This window comes from Portunus trituberculatus, chromosome 9 (assembly GCF_017591435.1).
Source record: "Portunus trituberculatus isolate SZX2019 chromosome 9, ASM1759143v1, whole genome shotgun sequence".
NCBI classification, from domain to species: Eukaryota; Metazoa; Arthropoda; class Malacostraca; order Decapoda; family Portunidae; genus Portunus; species Portunus trituberculatus.
Window position 1 is genome coordinate 4,313,548 of NC_059263.1, and position 24,196 is coordinate 4,337,743.

Below are 24,196 nucleotides of genomic sequence, written 5' to 3' on the forward strand. Positions count from 1 at the left end.
GACGTATATTCGAGTGTATTTCGTTTTGTTGCGAGGAAATTTGTCTTCGATTGCCATGTTCCTCCCCTTTTCGTTTTAGTGTTTTATTTCATTCTTTTTATTCTTATTCTCTACTTAAACTTGCTTCTTCTTCTTCAATTTGCAAAGGTAAATGTTTAGAATCAATTAAGAACTAGCTTTTTTCTTTGCTTTTGTTTCTTTTAGCACGTTTTATGTAGCATGAATGTATATTTTATTAATTATCTCTTATTTCTGCATTATTTTATTTTCTCTCATTTGCTAAAACCTATAACCTATATATTACTCTCCGCTGTGTGTGTGTGTGTGTGTGTGTGAATTAACGGGGTCACCGTCACTGTCAATAGGCATTCATTGCAGGCTCGTCTTGTGGTCAAGGCCACGCTTTGCTCTCTCACCACGACTATTGTTAAAGGTCACAGAGATGATTAGCCAAGTTCTCAAGAGTACCTAGTTGTTCTGTTATGTAGGAATATTATGAAAAAAAAAAAACCTCACGAATTCACTTCATCTCCTACCCAAAACCACACAGATCCCTTTAAAAGTGGCAAGTGTTGCAGATAATCTAGGTAGAGAGTACAGAGAAATTATCCTATTGGGGCGATCAGAGAGAGAGAGAGAGAGAGAATATGAAGGAACTGTTTAGCAAATAGAATGGTAGCTGAATGGAACAGACTCACTGATGTGTGTATGTATGTATGTATGTATGTGTGCTGAGGTAAATGAAAATTTAATGTGAAGTAAAGAGTGCGGTCGTTTGGTGTTGAAAAATAAATCAGTAGTTAAATAAATAAAACAATATACATAAAACAAATATACAAGACGAGAAACAAAAGAAATGAAATAAAATAAAACGTGAAGTCGGGCATTCAGGCAGAGGAAAGTGAACGGGAACAAACAAACAGGAGAATAAGCGACGCAAAGTGAGTAGGGACAAAAGAGGAAGAGGAAGAAGAAACCCAAGAAGGAACTCAAGAGGTAATGGTGTGTGTGTGTGTGTGTGTGTGTGTGAGGAAAATTATAACTCTAGTCTTAATCTCTAATGTGGTTTATTAATTAATGTAAGAAATTGCAGTCCTTTATAATGGTTTAGTAATGAGCCGTGGATATTAATGAAATGAACCCCAAACTTAACCTAACACAAGCCAAACTAACCTAATCCACCTTAACCTAACCTAGTCTAGCCCTCCACAGCCACCCCTCTTCCCAGACTCCCCCTGCCCTAACCTAACCCCTCATCCCAGTGACCCCTCCCCACCCCAGACTGTATATTGACCTAACCTAACCTATTTTAGCCCCCTAACTCCCCAGACACCCCCTTACCTAACCTAACCTAGCATAGCCCCTTACCTCACCAGACCCCTCCCTTTTACCTAACCTACCCCTCATCCCCCAGATACAACCCCCTTAACCTAACTTAACCTATCCCCTTACCTCCCCAGAGATAGAACACAAGTAACATATGGATTAATAACTCTGCAGGATGTGTATATTTAACCTATTTAGTACCATGACGTGTTTCCATATTCATTCTGCTTACTATTTGGTGATTTTACACAGCTTCAGAAACTATTTGGGGGATTCAAATTGTGAAAAACGTGGCTATTCGTCTTCTGACCTCCATAGACTCTTCCTAATGCCAATAAAATCATCTAATCACACCAAAAATTCATGATAAAAATGCCTTCCAGTATTAAAAGGGGCTTAACCATTCCAACTATATCGTTTGTTTACATCATTTGTGTACCTCTGCCGCCCTCAGGCCATGGTGGAGGCAAGTGAGGGAGGGACCCACGTGGGATCCGTCATGAACCAGCTAGAGGACACAAGCCGGGAGATCAAGGAATGTTATGAGAGGTGTGTTGCTTTGTGTTGTTGACGAGGAGTGTTACAGGGAGTATGTGTGTTGGCTGGCTGGATGTTTGTTAGCAAGTCATGTTTGCAAAAATGGTGTACTTCCACAATCCTAAATACTTACTACCACTTTCTCATTTGTATGCAGCTCATTTTAAGACAGTACACTTTAAATAAATAAACAAAAAAAAACACACACACAACTTTAATTTCACGACATTTATCCCTTTCCTAATAATAACTCTCTTGGACCTGCATGGAAACTGGCAATCTAAGTGGACCTTCCTTTTTCTTTTTTACTCTTTCTGATGCCCTTGGCCAGCTTTCCCCTCTTACATAAAAAGAAAAAAAATTACCAACTCACTAAAAAAATGCTACAACCACCACCGCTATAACCACTATCATGTACCGCAGGCTAGACTACATAGAGAACAAGCTGCGGCGACGGTACTACCCCACTGACGAGAAGAAGAGGCTGGAGAAGGAGGTGAAGGATATCAAATCACATCTCTCCCGCCATGAGAATAACCTGAGGAGCCTTCGAGGGGAGAACCGAGTGGCCATGCTGCTATCAGTGCTGCTGCTGGCATTGGGAGTGCTCGTTTACCTTGTGTACCGCCTCCTCACCTAACCTAATCTCAGCACCTGGTCATTGCCTCAGCATTCCGTTATTACTTCTATTTATCTCGTCTCCTAATTATTTGTCACTCATGCTTCCCTTCCTGTTAGTGTTTCTGTGTCAGCTTATCCTTTGTGCTTCTCCTCCTCCTCCTCCTTTCTCCTGTTCTTCTCCATAGTACTCTTGTCCCTTTAAATCACTAGTTTGGTCTTGTCTTGCTCTCTACTTGCTCTCTATCTTCCCCTTCTGCTGGTGTTTCTGTGTCTGCTTAACCCTCTGTGGTTCTCCTCCTCCTTTTTCCTTCCATTTTTCTCTATAGTACACTCATCCCTTTAAATCACTAGTTTGATCTTGTCTTGTTCTCTACTTGCTTTCTATCTTCCCCTCCTGGTGGCCTCCAATAGTCATGCCTCTACCTGTTTGCCTGTCTATATGTCCTGTTCAGATACACGTTGCTGCTTTCAAGATCTCCAGCAGTGTTTGTTATTATCCTACCTAACAGTATTATTTCCTAAGCTTTCTGTGTTCCTTAAGATGTTCCCATGGCAGCTGTCTATCCTCATCTCTGGTCTTGCTACTGTTTCTGTCTTCACCCAGCAGTGTTCGCCTTGCCCCAGTATTTGTTTGGCTCTTAATTCACATCAATCCTTACTGGAAGAAATGCTGTGGTTGATTATTCTTTTTAAATCAGTATTCCTCAGCTTTCATCAGTGTTCTCTTTCTTGACATGGCCACCCCCCAATCCTCCTCCTCCACATACACCTTAACCTGGGCCTTGTCTGTCAGTCACAACCACCAGTCTCTCCCTGCTCCACTCTCTTCAAAGTGTCCACTGATTACAATGCCTTCCCCAAATTTTCTTCATATAGATGTACTTAAGAGTTCCACCATGCATATAGTAATCCACAAATTCTTCTGATCTTATATTTCATATCATGCTGTGGAGTTAATTGAGTTACTACAAATTAGGCCATGTTGTGAATTGTGACCTGCAATGTTGACTTGCTAACTCAACCTGTAGACCTGTACAACAAATAAGAGGAGCATGTGAACCCCACTTGATGTGACGGCTTGTACTGAGGCATGACCCAGTACGGTGCGGTCAGTAAACACAGGTGAGAGGTGTTGGCCCAGCTCACTTGGCTTGTTCTTGGGTTTGTGATTGTAAAAATTCCTATTATGAGAGGAATGTTGTATGTTTTTTTCTGGTGTGAATAGGAGGTATTAGGTTTAAAGATGGCACAACATTCTTACTGCTCTTGAACATGGGAGTCGTGCACCATTCTTGCAAACAAAACCCTGCCAGCAAACCAACACACCTCTCTCTGTGCACTTAGAAGACATAACATCCTATCACTTTTGTTCCTGCTTTTCTAGATTAAGAATTTCTATATAAGTTATAAGCAGCCAATTTCAAGACGATGCACTTTTAAGACATGGCATTCCTTACAAACTTGGTGAAATCACATTGATATGACGCCCAAGTCACAAGCAGGTGGACCGGGCACAACAGTTCTCAAGTATAATAATTATCAGCTACTTATCGTGTTGATCCCATCCATCATGCCATTGTATTGAGCTGACGTGAACTAGCTAACACTGTACTACTCTGTCTTACCATTGTCCACCAAGTGCTGGTGAAGACTCTCTCCTTGCACTCAGACCTGGCTTGGCCATGCATCATGAAGCTGTGTGCTGCAGCTTCTTTGCATCTGAAATATTGCATCAAACTTTATTAAGACAAAACATTCAAAACATTTACTCATTTCATTTTACAGTAAAGTATTTCTTTCATGCAGAACATGTTTAAAAGAACATGATTTTCACCTTTTCTATTGTTGAAGACACTTCACTGAGAGGACTCCATTACCTAGCTGTAAGAAGTAACTTAACAAAGTATGTTGTGATAGAATTGTTCGTCAATGCAGAATGAAGGAAGATGTTCAGCCATCACTGAGGTCCCCTTAGGAAGGATCTCTCTGACTTCCTTGTGATGAAAGGCAACTCAAGTAATGCATCTTTCCAGCCTCTTGTGTTGGGCAGCTTATTTAAACAATTCCATTACATACACGTGTACACACACACACGCACACAAAATTTTCAGTTGCATAATTTGTCATCATTATGTAACTTATCTTTAGAAATGATTCAAAACATACTCTGGTATATTTTCTATGCACAAATTAGTAGTTTACAGTTTTAGCCAAGTGTTGAGGCAAATACTGTACAATCCATATACCATTTTATAACTTGTTAAGGTAATGATTTATCTGACAAATTGTGGTTACTTATTATTATTGTGTGTAGTTACTAGTTAGAATACTTTTACAGAGCTTTTGTTAAGTGATGAATTAGAATCATGATGATTTGCTTTTTATGTAATGTGCTGGAAGTGTGCACAGCTTGAGTGATCGACTTGCACAGGGCAAGACGTTGAAAGGGGCCAAGAATAGCATTAGCTACACTTGTATAAAATAAGACTTGTTGTGTGTAGGTCCCTTAGACTTGATTGATGTAACCCTTGCTTGTAATAGTCAGTGTGTTGCCACACCACTCACTGTCACGTCCTCCTCAGAGGCACTGCTGTCTGTGGAGCTCCCCAGAGGCACACCATGTTACCATTTCACTGGCGGCTGCACCACAGTATCCCACTACTGCATTTGAGGGATGATTTCATTGCACTAAAGAAATAAACTGCCAGTTTTTTATATAGTTTTGCACAATTATGTGCAAAGTCAAAGTCTCAAGTCAAACTAACATGTCAAGATGTGTATGTGTGTTGTGTTGAGGTGTTGGATCTACTTTTCTCATTTTTAATATGTATTGGAAAATTCAGGCTAAATTTTGCCCTGCCAGAGAGTTGCTTTTACATTGTATTATTCTTTACTTCAAAACTGAAGTGAAATCTTGTGAACATTCCACTGAGGAATACAACTGAGTGCCAAAACAAAGTGTAGAGTAACTAAAGGTGTCAGTGTGTGGGTGATGTGCCGGCGGCCAGGACACCTAGTGAGGCTGAGGGCCGACGTGCTGTGTAGTAGAGGTGAGGTCTCCGCACCATTTTGTTGCAGAGGGATGGTGTCCCTGTGGTTGTGTTCCTGGTGCCCGTTGTTGTTCCATACGGGAGGACCAAAGTGTTGTGGTGCACACGTGTGTCTTAGGTTGTCTGTGTGTACATATGGGCTGTAGGGTGCTGTGTATATTGTAGTAAGTGGTGGTGTACATACTGTATCTTGTCCCAAGGGCCAACAAACACTGCAACAGCAAATACATAAAATATTTTATTAAAACTTTAACATTACTTATCCTATCAAAACTAACATCAAGGAATACTAAGTCCAAGGCACTTCATGATCTGTAAACAGCATCAGTAGTGAAGAATTAACAGTTAGGGTGAGGTGCACCAGTGGGGGGATGCCCTCCTCCCCCTTCCTCTCCCCTTTGCTGGCTGTGATAAAGTTGTGTTTGTTTACACTTGACAAAGGTTACTAAAATGGTATCCATTTACTTCATCAAGAATAGACTCACTTTGTTAATCAATAAAGAATGATTTTACCTCAAAATCTGTATATTAATAAACTGTACAAGGAAAATATTTCCCACTAAGGATTTTTCTTACTTGTATTCATTAGTTTCCTCTTAGGAGGATGTCAGTCTGGCGTGAAGACAGCCTGTGATGCCGTCACAAAACACACATCGGAACAGTGGGGCACCACCTTTGTGAGCTTCCTACTACTCCGTGTAAACAAACACTTCCCAGATCACGTCCAGGCAACTCCACAGACTGCCGGACACCATAGAGAGAACAGAATCACGTCAGACTAAACAGCATGTGAAAATATCTAAGTGTTTGATGCATACTTAATATCCAGTAGAAAATTACATGCAATATATGGAATAAGACCTCCAACCTGACAGCCTCCCACACTTTCCTGTTCCCTCCTAAACATGCACAACACAACACAACACACCACACCACACCACACCACACCACATCACTACCACCCATCCCTAGTATCAGGGAGGCTCTGCACTCCTCCAATCTTCTTGCCATTTGAGATTATAATAAGTTAATTAATTCTTTGGCACTGGTTCAGCAGAGCATCTGTTTGGCTGATGGCGTCCTGCTGTCACGACAACAACACAAGTGGTCCACCCTGAGGCCAACTCACTCACTGCTCCTGCCACACCACAGTCAGCTCACACACTGCTGGCCACACATACCACACCAAAATCAGGTCATGCACTGCTGGCCTCACTCACCCATCTTTGAAAACCACATATACATATATAGTATAATGTTAGAATAAATAATAACTTGTTACAGTGACCCTAGAGCTACCCTCTCTCTCAGGGGATGTCAGCCAGGTAAACTGATGCAGGAAAGAATATCAGTCTTCCCTACAGATTCAAGAAGCAAAATTAAAAAGAACTCATTACCAGTTCCACTTTGTACAGTCTAAGTCAGAGGTCAGTTAACATCACATTTACTCACTTCAATGTCACTTCAGTGTCTGCACTTTCCCTCAGTGTACAGCCATTGGATCAAATGGAAACAAAACCCAACTGCCAGACAGCCACTGGTTCAAAAAAGTTCTGGCTGAGGAGAGGCACAAGACACTGTGCAAGTAAAAGCAGGCCACTCTGACTCCTGACCACAAATGTACCACACTAACTCAATTGAAAAAAAGAAGCTACAAAATATCACACAATTACAGATCACAAGTTAGGTTATGTTATCATGCCACTGAGGAAAACCTGACACCTAACTCCTGCAGGTTCCTGGACAGTTTAGCATAACTCCTCCAGCTAAACAGCCACCAAGGATCCACACTGCACACATCACAGCATGGGCACCTACTCTCACTACCAGTCAGAGACAAATACAACCCAGCTATAGATAAATACATACACAGGATATAAATAAATGCAGTGGTAGTAGGAGAAGCAATAGGCTATCAGTTCCCTTCCATTAGACAGTATCATGACATCGCCTCCTCTGACTCAACATCCAACATGACAAACCTGAGTTAGTTAAAGTACCTGAACACTCAATCACCACAGACTGCATTCAAGTGGCTGGTTTTGATTGACACGGAAGAATGCAAGAGAAAATTAAAAAAACTCACTGAACTTCAGACTTATCAAGCGAAGCAAACTTAACTTCATGACAACCCAGAAAATTTTAAGACACGAATTACAAGATGAATGCTTTAGAAATGTCATTCACTGTATTGCTTGCTTATGATGTTTTCTATGCCAATGACTGTCCTAGAGAGTGTAAAGGAAAGAAACAAGAGGCGAAAGATCTGAATGGAGAGGAGTTCCAGCTTTTCTTTCACTGACATCAATACCATGGAAGTGAAATGAACCCAACAAGGTGCACTCCTTCCTTCATGACTCTCAAGCCTCTCAGACAAAGCTTCCACACAGATTTCCTAACTCATAACAGAAAGAAAACAAATACAATACACAAGGCAATAAAATAAATAAGCCACTAAATAGTAATAACTCTGGCCCCTATTTCATTTTGGTACATCTGCCTCACTTCCACCCAGTGAGGCACCTTCTACAACACACTTCACAGGATCATGGGGAAAGGCGGACACTAGAAGTCAGGAGTTACTAAAGCTATACATCTTTATCCTGTGCCTCCATTGCATAACTTAACTTTAACCTTGCTTTGCTTTCCTTGACTCTACATACAAAACTCAAAGCTAAACATTTCAATCCAAAGTATAATGTACATAAATGCTCGGTTATGATCAACGAAAAATTGAATCTCATCTCTGTGGCCACTTTTTGAAGCCACAGTAGTAAGAGCAAGACCTGAAGCAGTGGTTGACGTGATCCTTGCACTGCTGCCACAAGGAGAGGAGGAACAGGAGACAGGCAGAGGAGAGGATGTGGGAAGTAATAAACCTGTGAGCTATAGAGAAGGTTACAATATTTCCTATCCACACACAGAGATAAGCAGATAGGGTGAGTGATAGAAAGTATGGGAGAGGAGAAGAGGTGGTGATGTATAGGATGAGAGATGAGAGGCAGGATATGAAGGAGAGGAGGATGAGGGGCACATATAGGAGGGAAGAGGAAGGGTCACAGTAGGATGGAGCTAATGCTGGAGTGTTGACACATGAAGTGGTACTGAGATGTTTGGTGACAAGTATTGGGAAGCCCTTAGTGAATTACGACGCTGTTATGTTCCACTGCCCTTCTTGTCTCACCACCCTACCCAGCAGCACTCCTCTGGCCCCTTGGCACCGCCACTTGATGCTCCCTCACCACACGACACGGCAGCTTCCAACTGCTCTTGTGGTGTCTAGTCTATTAATATTACACATCCAAACACCAGCAGTACAAGAATAAACAAGGACTGCTTATGATATCACTACTTGGGGACCTAAATGCAAGCAGGGAAATGCTCTCAGATGCAAACGTCTCAGGGAGTGACGCTCGGCCCTACACGCAGAAAGCTGATGTTTGATTGGCTGCTAAGATGAGTCTATGGTCCAGTCACTTGGGCCACAGACAAACAGACAGACAGCCGGGACGGAGGATTGGTAGGTACAACAGTGGACCGGAATGACTCCACAGCCTCTTCAACCCAATCCTGCTGCCCATTCCAATCCAGGCAAACATGTCTAGGCTGGAAAAAGTAGCTGGGGAGTGTCTGGTGATTGGTCAGCCAATGAGGATGACTTGTATCCACATGAAGCATCCACCATGTCACAGCTGCCTCTCAGATGAGCCCAGGTACTTTCTTCTTTGCCATGTGAGTCAACAAAAAGATGCTCCTCCCCTAAGTTCACATCAGTATGAGATAGGACGACTCTGGCTCCTCAGTACACTAATGGTTAAATATACAGAGGATATACATAATATTATTGTCCTCAAACACATAATATAACACATAGCGACCCTATCAGCACAATATGAGCTCAGTGGGTGGAGTGAAGGCAACCATTTGCTGCTCCGGCCTGCATGTGTCAAGCAGTGGTGCAGACATGCTACTTCTGTGTACAGCTGATATCATTATTTATTTGTCTGTTCAGTATTTCATTACAACATTGGCACAGGAGGCAGGAAAGGGTTCAAACAGGTTTACCAAGAGTCAATTTCTTGTACACTACAGTGTGTGTTGGTGTATCATACAACCCAAACAATTTCCCTCCCCTTGCACACTGAAGCAGCCAACTGTCCCTGACTGCTGGGGAAGGACTGTTTACACAAAAGGTTGTCTTGTGCACCAACACACACAGTACATTACACTCTATGGCTTGGATGCATTAGGTGATTGATTGCCTTGAACAATGAATTTGATGATTATTTTCTAAATCAGCAGCTTTAGCCTTCCATTAGTGAAAAAAAAGCAAAATCATGTATATACAGACACAGCCTGCAACCTTCATTCAAGCAAAACACTCCTCATCTTTCTGGAAATCTACTCTTCCATCCTTTCCTTCACTGAGGCATCACCTGCTTTCCATCAAGCCTGGTAAAACTTTTCTTCCTTTCATTGGAGCATCATTCTTCTTTTTGTCATGCTGGAAATGACTATTACTAAAAACAAATCATGCTTTTCTTTTTTCTGTCTTATTCATTTATTTATCTATTTCATAAGCAGCCGCCACACACAAACACTACACACACCCGTTGTAAAAGCCAACCGTTCCCACCAATTATTCATTTGATGTGTTTTCCATGGAGCTCTGATTTTGTTACTTTTCTGAGGAAAGTCCATGATTAGAAGACACGAACAATGATACACTTTTCTATGTCTTCCTCTATTTTTCACTGAATGTAACATATGTGCGCATGCACACACACACACACACACACACACACACACACACACACACACACACACTATACATGAATATACTCATCATATACAAATCCTTAATGAATCAATTTTCTATGAAACCCAAAACTATCACTACAAACATTTTCAACATTTGCACAACTCAACAATTTCCAAATCAACCTCAGCCATACATTGATGCACTGACTCACACCTTCCCTCCCTTGCCTCGGTGCTGGTGGTGGCAGCCAATAGGACACAAGTTCAGGGCAATGATTCAAGTCCAGACCAGACTACCCACAATAACACATCACTGAGTGGCTTACGTTTCCTTCACCTGCTGCCTGTTCCTGGATAGGAGAGTGAGGAGCATCATATGCCAGAAGAGGCAATGCTACACACACACATCAGCAGCAAGCACCGCACAGACTCCACCTGCAGCACCACCTAGCGCCTAGTAGCACACATAATGCCTCTTAGAAAAAAAGGAAAATAATTCTTCTCATCATTTCTGATTAAAAATTTTCCGATGGGCCTTACCTCCTCCTCCCGCACACCGGTCGGCCTGCACCAGTCCCTCTCTCCTTGTGTGGTGCAATTAACAAAGTGCAGCAACTGACCTACAGAACCTGGGGCTCTGAGAAGCAAACCACCCCTGGGTGCAGCACAGGAGGCTGGGTGCTCCTCTTGAAAACCTAGAGGAAGGAAATGAAAGCCTTGTTGATGAGTTCATTTCCTCCAATATTTGTTAACGAATACATAATCTACTGTTAAGCTTTTGAATAATCAAGAATACAAAATCAAACATATTTTTCTGTCTATGGTCTATAAGTACTCAAAAACATTGTTCCCTCACAAAACTATTTTCAAAGGTCACAGGAGTGATTGATTAGCTTGGTGATTCTCAAGTATTTCTCATATAAATAATGTAGAATTCCCATTGATTTGTCTCTAGAAATATATTAACACCCTTAAAAGCTCTAAATCTCTGTCTGTCTTACCCCATGTCAAAGCCTCACCTCATCCAGGAAGTGTGCCAAGACCTGGTAGTAGCCGGGGCACTTCCAGGTCTCATTGTGGGAGCCGTGTGTGAACTGCATGAGGCGCTTGGCAGGGGCAGCGCAGCAATGGTACAGCTCCAGCATCATGCGTGGTGGCACCAGTGCATCTGCTTGGCCTGAGAGGAACAGCGTCGGCACCACCACACGGCACATCTTGTACTTGGACAGGTACTAGTGAGGGAATGACCACAAGGGATGAGTTAGAGAATATAATATCATGAAAGTAGATACCAGGAGACTTAATAGTTCAATGGTACTTATTAATCTATTTAGTGTGAATGTATGTGTTGGGATGACAATAAGGGAGGAAGTTACAAAGTAGATGAGGAAAGGTATCAAAAGACTAGGGTGTATGTCAATTTATCAATCAGAGGTCCTCTTGGTATGTAACTAAAGATATTTGTTAATCTATCATCCATTACTTGAGGGAGAACAGTATGGAAATGAAGATATGTATAGTGTGTGTGTGTGTGTGTGTGTGTGTGTGTGTGTGTGTGTGTGTGTGTGTGTGTGTGTGTGTGTGTGTGTGTAATTCACCTCGGTCATCTGCTGGTCACCCAGCCAGTCTTCCCCATTACGGAGCGAGCTCAGAGCTCATAGATCAATCTTTGGGTAGGACTGAGACCACAACACACTCCACACACCGGGAAAGCAAGGCCACAACCCCTCGAGTTACATCCCGTACCTATTTACTGCTAGGTGAACAGGGGCCACACATTAAGAGGCTTGCCCATTTGCCTCGCCACGCTGGGACTCAAACCCAGGCCTCTCGATTGTGAGTCGAGTGTGCTAACCACTACACTACGCGGTGTGTGTGTGTGTGTGTGTGTGTGTGTGTGTGTGTGTGTGTGTGTGTGTGTGTGTGTGTGTGTGTGTGTGTGTGTGTGTGTGTGTGTGTGTGTGTGTCTGTGTGTGAAGTCATTACCATGAGGAAGGCATTGCAAAATATATCAGATAGCATAAGATTTGTTGGTTGGTTTGGGAATGTATTATTTATCTAGTGTGTATGTGTGTGTAGGAATAACAAGGAAGCGATTAGAGAGCACAGGGGAGGAGATACAAGGCTTAATGCTTTCACTGCGATAGGAATCAGTAAAGAGCATCGGATGTAACAGATGAGTCTTTCTAAGCATTTACAAGAAAAGTATATGGTTAAGGAGACATTTTACAATTTCTACTGAGTTTGAAGATTCTACGGGGGGTGTAGAATATGCAAGCACGTCTCAAAGAGATTAGTGATTAAGGAATGATGTGGCAAATAGCAGTCAAGGCCTTAATGCACTGACCTTATTCTTGTGGCACCAGTGTGGGAGGCGTGCCAGGAACTTCACCCCGGAGAAGAGTACCTTGGCCATGTCTGGGATGGAGGTGAAGGTGTTTTCCAGCACCACCGCCGCCACACGACTGCTCACCTCTGCCCGGCTCACACAGTCCACCGCCACTGCCCCACCTGTCCACCCACACACCACGAACACAAGTAAGTATGGTAATAAAGAATAACACAATGTACTATAGTCTCCTTCCGCCCACACCAATCCACACCAGACTCACCAAGAGACCGGCCAAATATGATGATCTTGTTTTGGTCAATGTCGCGGCGAGTCTTGAGGTAAGAGACAGCAGCCTGAGCATCCAGGTAGAGCCCCTCCTCTGATGGCGCTCCCTGACTCAGCCCATAGCCACGGTACTCCAGCAGCAGCAGGTTCACCCCCAGGCAGCGGTACAAGCCATATACATTACTCAGCCTGCATAAGAATAAGATAGACTGTGTTCAGACTTTCAGACAAGTTGGAGGAGGTGAAAAGAAACACAGGTGCACGGAGGTGAGTTTATTCCTGACTAGTTTCATTGATGCTTCTTCAGAGGTGCCAGAGCTTCCTCAATTCCCCTGAAGAAGTATCAGCGAAACTAATCAGGAATGAACTCACCTCCCTGCACTTGTGTTTCTTTTCACCTCCTCCAAGATAGACTGTGTTAAGACTGCTGCTGCTACTCACTATTCACAAATCACTTAGAGATTACACTTCAAACCTTTTATTCTACCGTAAATTACTTTTTGATCCCTTATCTAAACTGATCTACTTATGAATATGAATACACAAAAAAAGGTAAATAAAATTTTTAAAATATTAACAAACTATGCCTAGAAAACAATGAATCCCAAACCAAAATAGTGTGCTCCTCACAGCACTGAAACACACACACACACACACTACTGCCCCAGCACCATTACAGCACCTAAAAATAGACACTGCTGTCCTGGCCCATTACAGCACCTAAACACACACACACACACACACACACACACCGGTGGCCCAGGTTTCCAGCATTCCCATGAAAGTAGACAAAGGTTGGGGCAGTGTGGATGGTGGAGGGGTCCTGCTTGACAAACACGGCGTGGAGCTTGGTGCCGTCACGGGCATAAAGAAACAGGTTCTCCGAGGGAAGGCCAAGGGTGGCCGGCGGCTGCACCAGAACCCTTGAATCGGGTGGGAAGTTTGGCCAGTACACCAGCAGGTCACTTATCTGATATACCACACCTGCGGAAGAATGCAGGTTTGTGAGGGGAAGAGAATGAGGGATGAGGAACAATAAAATTAGACAACCTTTTCAGTACTGAGACACATTTTCATCATGATTTTTGGGTATGATTAGGCGATTTTATTTGCATTAAGAAAGGTTTATGGAGGTCAGAAGATTAATGGCCAGTCTTCGCTATTCTAATCCCCACATGAGTTTCTGAAGCTGCGTAAAATCGTCCAATAGTAACCAGAATGAATATGAAATCACGGCATTGTACTGAAGGGGTTAAGATATTCAGGAAGGGTAAAACTGTCACCCTGATGTAAAAATATTGTCAATCTTCACTAAACACAACACAAGCCTACCTGAGAGAGCAAACAGCAGCAGCAGCAATGCCAGCAAACCCCCATACAGCCAAAACAGGACAAATATCCCAACAACCACCGCTGATGAGGTCACCCAGAACTTGCGCATTACCGCCAGCACCAGACCCGCCACAAACTTGATCACCGCAAAGTCTGCCTTCTGCTTGGGGGTCATGTTCTCCTCCTCGCAGTCGTGGTTCGGGTGGTGGTGGTGGTGGTGCTGGTGGTGGTGGTGGTGGTGGCACACTCTGGGACGTGGCGGAGGGTGCGGGGAGGCATGGCTGTCCGCTCTCTACATCCTCGTCGGCCATCCTCTCCAGACGCACCATGTCCCTGGCACAGCTGAGGTGGAGGGATGCTCACTCTACTTTATTGGCCGCTGTCATTCTATCTGTTAACACTCGGGGTTCTAGTTGGTGCTCTGGCCTGGGTGACGGCACGGTGCTCAAGCCAGGCTTCCATCACAGGGGCTTGGCAGTGTGGTCAAGCCTCCTCAAGACTTCCTGCTGCTGGTGCCACAGGCTGGACAGATGCCATCCTGAGTATACCGAGAGAGAGAGAGAGAGAGAGAGAGAGAGAGAGAGAGAGAGAGAGAGAGAGAGAGAGAGAGAGAGAGAGAGAGAGAGAGAGAGAATTAAAGGTTAAGTAGCTTTTATTTTACTTACATCTACTTATATATATATTCACACTGGTTGGTTGTAAAAAATGCCATGCAGAAATTCCTTATACATAGAGGAGATAAGGGCATAAAAAAAAAAAAAATGGTGACATTCTTAACAATTACCATGAACTAGCTAGCAAAAAACAGAAAAAAAAACTGGCTAATCTATTCACTGGAAACTGGCTATATAACCGCCACAATAACAATACAAGCGGCACAGCAGACATTCCCACACCTGACAAATATTCACTCATGTCACAATAATCACCTCATGGATGACGAAAATAAGTTTACCACAATATTTATTTCTGGACAAAAAAATTATGCCTTTTCCACTTCTGATCTGCACAATGAAGGGATAAACAGGGAAAACAGTGAACGAAACTCATCTAATCTGAACCTAACCTAACCTAACCTGACCTAACCTAAACTAATCTAACCTGACCTAACTTGACCTGACCCTCGGATGAAAATGCAGGGATTACTTCATTATTGTCACCCCACTTCTTCACCTCTATTTCTAACCGAACCTCATCAATTCTAGCCTAACCTCACTTCTTCACCTCTGATTCTAACCTAACACCATCATCTCTAACCTACCCCTCAGATGAAAATGTAAATGTTACTTCAATGATGTCACCTCACTTCTTCATCTCTAAATTTAATGTAACCTCACTTCTAACTTAACTTCACCACTTCTAACCTAACCTCACTTCTTCGCCTCTAACCTAACCTCACTTCTTTGCCTCTAATTCTAACCTAACCCTCAGATGAAAATGCAGGTGTTATTTCAATGCTATCACCTCTGATTTGGGACGTGATGGAGGAAGTCACGCAGGATCAGGAGCTGCGATACTTGAATGAGAACCAAACTTAACCCAGCTGTGACATTGAACCCCACAAAAAAATATCTTTAAGCCCCCCATACATCACCCCTTTCTTTCCCTACCCAACCCCACACTAACCTCACATCTAAACCCATAAAAACACAATGGATACTCGTCTCTTAATGCCATACCAACACATTACTAACCCCCTTTATTTCTTCAACCTCACACTAACCTCACTTCATAACCCACAAAAACACAATGAATTATCTTCTCTAATACCATACCAACCCTTCAAATGTCTTCGTAAAACCCAAATACTTCCTCAGGTTCTCACACACCACCACCACTACCTGCCTCGATCGGTCACTCCTGAAGGGGGACACACACACACACACCACCTCTTCACTATTTCACCTGGTCTTTCCTTACCCTTACCCAAAACACCTTTCTTTTTATTCCATTAATTTATTGGAGTTTACTTACATACACCAAGTACAGTTAATGCGCGGGCGGTGTGGGCGGAGTGGGCGGCTTGTTATTGCAATATCCCTCCCCAGTGTGCAGGTAAGAGCCACTACCACCTGTGGGCAGAGGTGTGGGAGGGCTCAAAAATGTCTTCATGCAGTCACCTCAGGCATTTCTCAGGCCGCCAGCCGCTACCAGCCACTCACTGAGACTGTCCTTGTGGTGGTGGTGATGGCCAGTCTTGCTTCAGTCTTTCAACCACACGGCACACTGCACTCTCTCTCTCTCTCTCTCTCTCTGTGCGTGCTAGGAACAGAACATGATGTAGGAAATAGGGAAAGTAGATGATTTATGTTTCTACTTCATTAATCTTTTCGGGGCGAGGGCAAATATCTTCTGAACCTCTTATAAGGGATAGGAAAGGTTTATTATGAAAAGAACGTAATGGACAACTAGCCATGAAAAAGCAACAGCAACACCAGTAGTTTAGTAACACACTCATAACAGCTACTACTGCTACTACCATTAAACTCCCTCACACACTTCCATTAGAACATACCATAAGAAAAGCTTCAAAAGGCTGCCACGTGGCAAGCCCTGTATGAACAAAGCTACCTAATTTCACGTATCATTTGCTTATTCCTTTTTCCTACTGCAACCATTTATTGATATCATTATGGAAAGATACGTGGAAACCCTGGATATTGATGTAAAAATGGACGAGAGACACTGGGAAGGGAATTTGTTGTGTCTGAGGACGTCTATCTTTGACTGTGTTGGGTTGGAAGGTGTAGCTATTGGTGGGGGCTATGAACAGCCACATAACCACAAACTCATTTAGGGGTAATTTATCATGAGGTTAATTCTGCCTTTCCTTGTCTCTGAGTCTGGAAAACAAGAAAGTTCAGCTAAATACTCACTTGCAAGGCGGGAGAGGATGGCAGTGCAATATCAGGTTAGCTGATACTTGGTGTGAGAAATGCGCTAAAAGAATAGAAACATATGAACTATCGAATTATTTTGACAGCTCACAGGTGTTAAGCCTCTGACAAACAGGGCAAGGCAAAGCAGGATACAGGTCAACAAGTCTTTATTGAGGTCAGTAGAGTACCCTTGAACACAGCAGCAGCAGCAGCAGCAGCAGTAACAGCAATCACCACATGGTGATGCTGTAGGAAATAGAATTACAATTGTACATTGAAGATCTTCATTCAACACTTAGTTCATTGTGTCATCTCCTGCAGCCTTGGGGGTTGTCTGCCTGCTGCCTTCCCTACAGTACAACAGCAAGGAGGTCAGCTGGCAGTCCACTACCAGGCGCATGCACGTCACTTCACTCATACAGGGTTTAAAATACATGGAGTTTGAAGACATCACAGACAGTGGTTCTGGTCAGGCGGTGTGTATCTGCCCACCTCTCTGAATTCTCAACCAAAAACCAGCAATGACAAAGAACCAAAGGCATGCAGACAAGCACCACACACTCCCCATCCACCACTTGCAGTGGATGGGCACCAAAGGTGGTGCTTTCTTTGGTTTGTTCTCCATGACTGGCATTCACATCAGCTCAAGCGTTCCCACCAGCACAGATGTAAAGGTCTGGCAAGGATGGAAAAAACTAACTGCAATATCCAACATCTTATACCAAGCCTGTCCTGCTTAACTATACAACTAGGGCATGACACCCTCTACCTTACAATAGTTTTTAGACTTCTCCTTCTCTACTGATAGCCTTAATAAAAAACAAGCATAGACTCCACAATGCCTTCTGTCAGACAAGGACATGAACTGGCTCTTGTTAAATTAGTAGTTTTGTTGGTTTTATACACTCTGCTACCACTCTCTCTCTCTCACACACACACACACTCACTAACACACACAGATACACACTCAGTAGTACACCTATTCAAGGCATCAGATTATCCACCTACCATGAGACCACAAGAGGGTGAGCTCTGTTTCCTGTCTAGATTACCCTTCCTGAACCAGCCAGTGATCAGCCAGCCCTCTCATACAACACACCTGCTCCACACCTCCCATGGAATGACACCACAACCCCCACCACCACCAACCGGAGGATCAAGGGAGCACACCACTCAGGGAATGATAAAGAGCGCATGTGTCATTTGTCTCTGTCGCCAGAAACAGGACACCGCAATCACAACAGGGAGCACTGGGTCAACAGGTTCTTGTTGCACCCAGCCACTTGCAAGAAGAGGGAGGGATGTGAGGGACGTTCTGGCTCATTGCAAGGACAGTTCAGTGCCCCGTGTGAGCAATGATGACGATTTCAAAGGGAATCTCAGTCACTGATGCACGCCGGGCATTTGGGGAGACAGGAGACTGTACTTTCCCCCAGCATCCTACTTCCTCCTCCTCCTCCTCCTCCTCCTCCTTGTCCTCCACTGCTTCCCTCTCCTCTTCTCCAATTTCCTCCTTCCCCTCCTCCTCCTCCTCTTCTCCAACTTCCTCTTCAGTACTTGCTTTCTTGAAGAGGATCACCACGCCTCTCCTCACCCTCCTCTTCCTCCGCCACCCAGCCCCACCACACTGTCTCCCTCTCTGGCCCATGGAAGGCAGCTGCTCCTAGTCAAACTTCTCCCGCAGACGATTCTTTAGAATAATTGGGACAAGGGACAGGATGGCTGCTAATGCTAACAAGACCTGTGGAGAGGAAGAGGAATGCTTTGTAGGTGCAAGTATGACATATGATCTTAAATATGTATGTATCTATGGGATGTTAGGAATATTAAAGACACAATATTCAGCTCTGCAGGGTAGGTAAATCACACAATTTCTTAAGATGGGCATAGAAATCACAAAAAATGATGAAAGGTGGTGTTTGTGGACTTACAACAGATGTTAGGGAGAAGGCATCACTTGAGGAAGTCAGCTGATAGAGGGTGGTGCCTGCTTGCACTGCCAGTATGCTTGGAGGAGCCACACCTATGCCGCAGGAGAAACAAACTTTAAATTAGGAAAACAAAAAGGGAAACTGCAAGAAGCCATCAGGACTACACGTGGCAGTCCTTGCATGAAACATACTTACTCACAATAAATAAAAGAGAGAACACTATAAGATCAACCAGTGAACATTTGAAGAGACCAACACAACACAAAAAAGTGAACCCAGCACAGCACAACCCACCAATGAATGTGCCGAACCAGAAAGGCCAGAGCGGCACGTTGATGATGGGACTTGTGATGTTGATGAACCAGTTGGGAAGGAAAGGAGTGATGCGCAGGAAGATGATGTAGAACAGCAGATTGTCTCTCTGCTTATCCACCTGCAACATACAAACAAACACTGAGGAAATGGCAAAGCAAAATAAATCAGGAAATAAGTTAAATGTTCATTCAAGTTAGTTTTCATGAGATGCTTTTGTGAGAGAGAGAAGAAAGACTCGTACCTTCTCTTGCCAGGATTTTGTACGTTCAGGCAGGTACTTAAGGACGATGGGTCTGCCGGCCAGATAGGACAGCAGGTAACAAAATGAGGCTCCTGTGGCTGAGCAGAAGCAGATCAGGAGCAGCGCTAACTCCCACCGGAAGAGGAACCCTGCGGAGGGGAATTCAAGTATCACACCTGCCAGTCCTTGTGTATGTCAATAGAAGGAAAAGAGAGATGTATATATGAAGACAAGACCGTACTAGTGAAGGTAAGGTACTGATAACTACAACTAGGTGAATGTAATTTGGTATGTAAATATGTAAATAATAAGGAAACAGAGAAAATTAAGTAATCTATGTTCATAAATCTATACCTCATCTATACAATTTCTTCAGAAGAGAGAGAGAGAGCTATGACAGCAGCTTTCAGAATACTTCCGTAGCACCAATCTTATATGACTCACCTGAGAGGATGGACAAGAAGATAGACCCTGGCACTGCAAAGGTCTGCAAGCTGTGGCACTAAGGTCAAGGAAAGATATAATCCTTTCTGAACAATCTCTGGCTCTGTGAAGCCTGAAATAAGGTAGTAATCAAGTCTAAAACCACAGAAAAAACTTACTTCCCTCTTCTCATCATTCCAACAGAGATTAGGACCACAGTGTAAATAATGAAATCACTACAGCCACAAGAGAATACAAAGGGAAAAGCTGGGAATACAAGGAGTGGCAATAAGAAGGAACAAGACCAGCAAGACCAGGGAGGAACAGGCTGGGAATGCAAGCAGTGGGAAATAAAAAGAAAAAAAACAGATCAAGTGATGTCAGGGACTGTGGTAAAAGCCTCAAGGGACCAGAGGTGACAATCTAAGAATGCAGGGGAATAGAAATAGGAACCAAAAGACCAATGACTAGAAACGAGTGATGTTAAGAGCCTCAGGGGACCACGAGAGGAGTCAGTGGTGGAGGAGACGCCATTATTCACATCTAAAGGATACAATATATAGGTGACAAAGACTCCCGCCAACACTTCAGAGAAGTAGCGCTCCTTGTAGTGGGACAGCACTCGGCCCAGACTCTTGGCGTCCTCTATGTCCCTTGGCAGCTTCATGTGTTGGTACTCATCCCTGAAACAAGTAATGAGTCCAACACTGTAATGACAACTGACACTTTCTTTATCACTCTTGTTCCTACTTACATTACATGTATGGGCTAACCTCAACTTGTAAACATGTTAGAATTTACTGAGTTATGAATAAAGAATGTCTTGTCTGTGGGTTAATGGTGTGTGTGTATGAGTGTATATTGGTGTATTTGGGCCATCCTGTGTGGGAACCCCACCCAATGTAAGGATTTGTACATCAGGCTGGCAATCCCACACAGGGCAGCAAAGACAAAGCCACACACTAATACACACTCTTAGCCCTGCCAGCCCCCAGCAGAAAGGAAAGCCTCATGGACCACTGTTCTAAATCTCAGGCATAACATAATTCTACCCTTGAAATTAATTAAAAAGTGCTGAGAACAAGGAACACCTACAACTTTAAGACTCAGCACAAGCTTGACCCAATCCTGAATAATGAAACCAGATTGCCACTCACTCCTCCAGGTGTGGGAAGTTCTTGTACACAAAGGTGAGGGCACTGAGGGACACCAGGAAGATGGCCACCAGGCAGAGAAGGGCTCGGCGTGTGTCCATGGCCCCCACACCGGCACCATTGGCCCCTCCCCCCGCTGTCTCCGCCTTGGCCTGCGTCATCTCTGTGGAAGAGAGGGAATGATGCAGAATGTTTTGGAGTGTCAGCAGGTCGGTTACCCAGCACTGTCGGGATAGGCTGGGCTGGGTAATATTAGGTTGGGTTAGTTACGATATTTGATCTATCTGTACAGCCCAGAGTAGAGCCACTAAGGATATGGCCACACTGAAAGCTGGGAAGATAGATAGATACCAATGCTGTGATTCACGGTACTAAGGGCAATGTATGGAATCTTTGCAAGGATCTACATTCTACAAGAGAGAGAATAAAAAAGGAGCTGAGTCTGCAGTTTCTAGCCAGTACATTGTCTGGAGGGTTGTAGAACAAGAATAATGTCTCAATGGATAGTGATTCAGCCCTGCTCCTTTCCGCATTACTCTTGGTCCTTCCCTAACCTAAATCTCGTTGCTGTACACCAAGAAAACCAAACAAGCCAACCTAATCTAACGTCAACTAACTTACTAACCTTACGATGAAAAGAGCTGTTGTTATTTCAGTATTTCCAAGCCTCGGAATGTGTTGAGATGAAGGAATGACCGGCCAGACAGCACTGAGGTGTGTATGCGTGGCCAGCAGCAAGGAAGTTAACAAGTTGCATCATCATCATCCGGAGGTCCTTATTTACTCTATTTTCTGGCGTTATCTGACTAAACATTCGGCTCAAACTACCTATCAGGGGTTCTGAGTGATGCTACCCTTCTTTCTCACCACCTCAATTCCCCCTTAACCCTACACAAGGCCAAGGAAGCGAGTAAATAAAGGAATACATCACCGTGACCTACCAGTACCTGCCTGACGGAGCCGCAGCAGACGACACGCAAACACAAACACTCTCTCTCTCTCTCTCACACACACACACACACTTTTTTTAATCAAATATATTAAAAGATTTCTAATTAATTTCTGGGAAAAAAGAACTAGAGATATATTACAGTATAACACCTAAGGGATAACTAAAGAAAACGATGTATTACAATAAAGATAAAAGAATAAAATGGTAGTTTACCGTATGTAATATACTAAAACGTTCTTAATTCAAAACTGGGCAAGTAAGAGTCAGAGCAGATTTCAGCATCAAGTACAACATACTTAAAGAAACGTACACAAAGTTGAAGATCACAAGAACAAAAAGTGATCACCCTATTGTTATCTGACACATTAATTGAGACCTTGCCCCCAGCCCTTGGAGGTTCAATGATCATCAGATACGCTCAAGATAAGAGGCACAACAAACAAATATGAGAATGACACCTTGAGTATTTATTTAAGCCTTACATCATTTCTACAACCTCCATTCGATCTATCTACCGCGCCCTCCTTTCTGTGTGCTAGACTGCTTGTGGTGTTTCCCATTACAACTACATGTATCTTATTAATCCAAACTGCAATAAATCTTACACAAGTAGGGAGTACACACGACTTACAGCTAGAGAACCACATTACTGGCCTGTGCAGCAAAACACACTCACTGCTACCCTCTGCATCTTTGGTCGCGTCAGGCGTGGAAGGGATAACAATACTGCAAAGTCCGCTTGAGTCAGGGGAGCGCCTCAACTCTTCACTTTTCTCTTCAGTCCCACAATCCACAGGATCGATGTGGCTTGAGGAAGATGGAGGAAGTATAGTCAGACACTCTGCAGGACTCGAAGTGGCTGTCAGTTCCGCCTCGATGTTTCTTGGATCAACAAAACACTCTCTGCCGTCCTGTGAGACTTGGATGGAAATGTTCTTGGTGGTGAAACATGTCCCCGGCAGGTGTTTCATGCCCAGCTGCCTGAATTTATGAATCTCGCTTCCTTCCCCAGCTCCGATGTTTAAAAATCCCGCTTCTTTAATCAGCTGGGGGCATGTAAGTAACTTTCTACTGACGAGAATGGCAAGCACACTGTTGTAAGCCACGGCCACGCTGTTTAGGTTAGGTTAGGTTAGATTAGGAAGGCCACAACTTGGAGTATTTCTCTGGTCTTCTTGAAATTGGGATTATACTAACTTTTTCTTTCTCTCGTTTTCCTTCCCTCCTCTTTATTCCAGTTTATAAATGGATACTAGAAAATTAATGAAAAAATGAGTAAAAAAGTTCTCCGGTCACGACTTTTTGGTGGTTCAAAGGCAAGTTAGGGAAACAATACGAGTTCCCATCACACACAGCCAAGAAACACACGGATAAGCTGCATGGGTGATTAACGCTTGACTCTTCTCTTTCCTTCACTCACGAAATTAAGATTCACCTCTAGTTTGTGAGCAAGTGCTACAGTTTTACACACACCAACGCTCCTGAAAGAATAACTTAATAATAATGGTCTTCACTCTTCACTCTCTTCATCCTCCCTTCAACACAGACACACCACATGGTAATCCTATTGTCCCAAACTAACATGTCACGGTCACTTCACTGCCACTACTATGCATATTAACAACTTTTCAATTCTTTCTCCCTCTTCCTCTCTTCTTTCTCAAATGCCACGTATGGGGTAGGTGTTATGATTCCCTGTTTGTGCGAAGTTGCTGTTTTTTTATGCACTATTTTCTCGTGTCGTTTGTGTTTCTTACTGGTGTTGGGAGGTAACAACTGTGTGTGTGTGTGTGTGTGTGTGTGTGTGTGTTCGTGCATTGCCAAGGCTTCATTAGTTTGGTTACTGACTGAGTTCTATAAGAGATGAGAAATGGAAAAAAGGAGAACACAGATGCATACATTAAAAAAAAGAGAAAAGAAATAAATGAAAACTATAATAACTTGTTTGAAAAAAAATTCTATCAACGAAAAATATTAGCATTCTCTCTCTCTCTCTCTCTCTCTCTCTCTCTCTCTCTCTCTCTCTTACCGTTCTCGTTCTCCAGCACAACGATGAC

General features: G+C 43.4%; 3 protein-coding genes across 3 annotated transcripts; 1 reads left to right on the forward strand and 2 right to left on the reverse strand.

The window, feature by feature from the left end:
- Positions 1 to 862: 862 nt before the first annotated feature.
- Positions 863 to 6,093, forward strand: LOC123501666. The gene is made up of 3 exons (XM_045250629.1): positions 863 to 996; positions 1,781 to 1,875; positions 2,287 to 6,093. The coding sequence occupies exons 2-3, from the start codon at positions 1,784 to 1,786 to the stop codon at positions 2,501 to 2,503; spliced, it is 309 nt and encodes a 102-aa protein (XP_045106564.1). The 5' UTR covers positions 863 to 996; positions 1,781 to 1,783; the 3' UTR covers positions 2,504 to 6,093.
- On the reverse strand, positions 5,755 to 16,061 carry LOC123501662 (protein ABHD13-like). Its single transcript, XM_045250626.1, is given in 8 exon segments — positions 5,755 to 10,990; positions 11,315 to 11,527; positions 12,643 to 12,806; positions 12,908 to 13,101; positions 13,665 to 13,896; positions 14,245 to 14,516; positions 14,518 to 14,782; positions 16,024 to 16,061. Coding segments are annotated over 7 exon segments (1,206 nt in total). The 5' UTR covers positions 14,574 to 14,782; positions 16,024 to 16,061; the 3' UTR covers positions 5,755 to 10,915.
- A 1,212-nt stretch (positions 16,062 to 17,273) lies between these two features.
- On the reverse strand, positions 17,274 to 23,255 carry LOC123501749 (transmembrane protein 41B-like). The gene is made up of 8 exons (XM_045250765.1): positions 22,816 to 23,255; positions 21,191 to 21,350; positions 20,588 to 20,716; positions 20,055 to 20,104; positions 19,611 to 19,759; positions 19,349 to 19,487; positions 19,055 to 19,146; positions 17,274 to 18,864 (listed from the first exon to the last, which is right to left on the reverse strand). The coding sequence occupies exons 1-8, from the start codon at positions 23,108 to 23,110 to the stop codon at positions 18,787 to 18,789; spliced, it is 1,092 nt and encodes a 363-aa protein (XP_045106700.1). The 5' UTR covers positions 23,111 to 23,255; the 3' UTR covers positions 17,274 to 18,786.
- Positions 23,256 to 24,196: the final 941 nt, after the last annotated feature.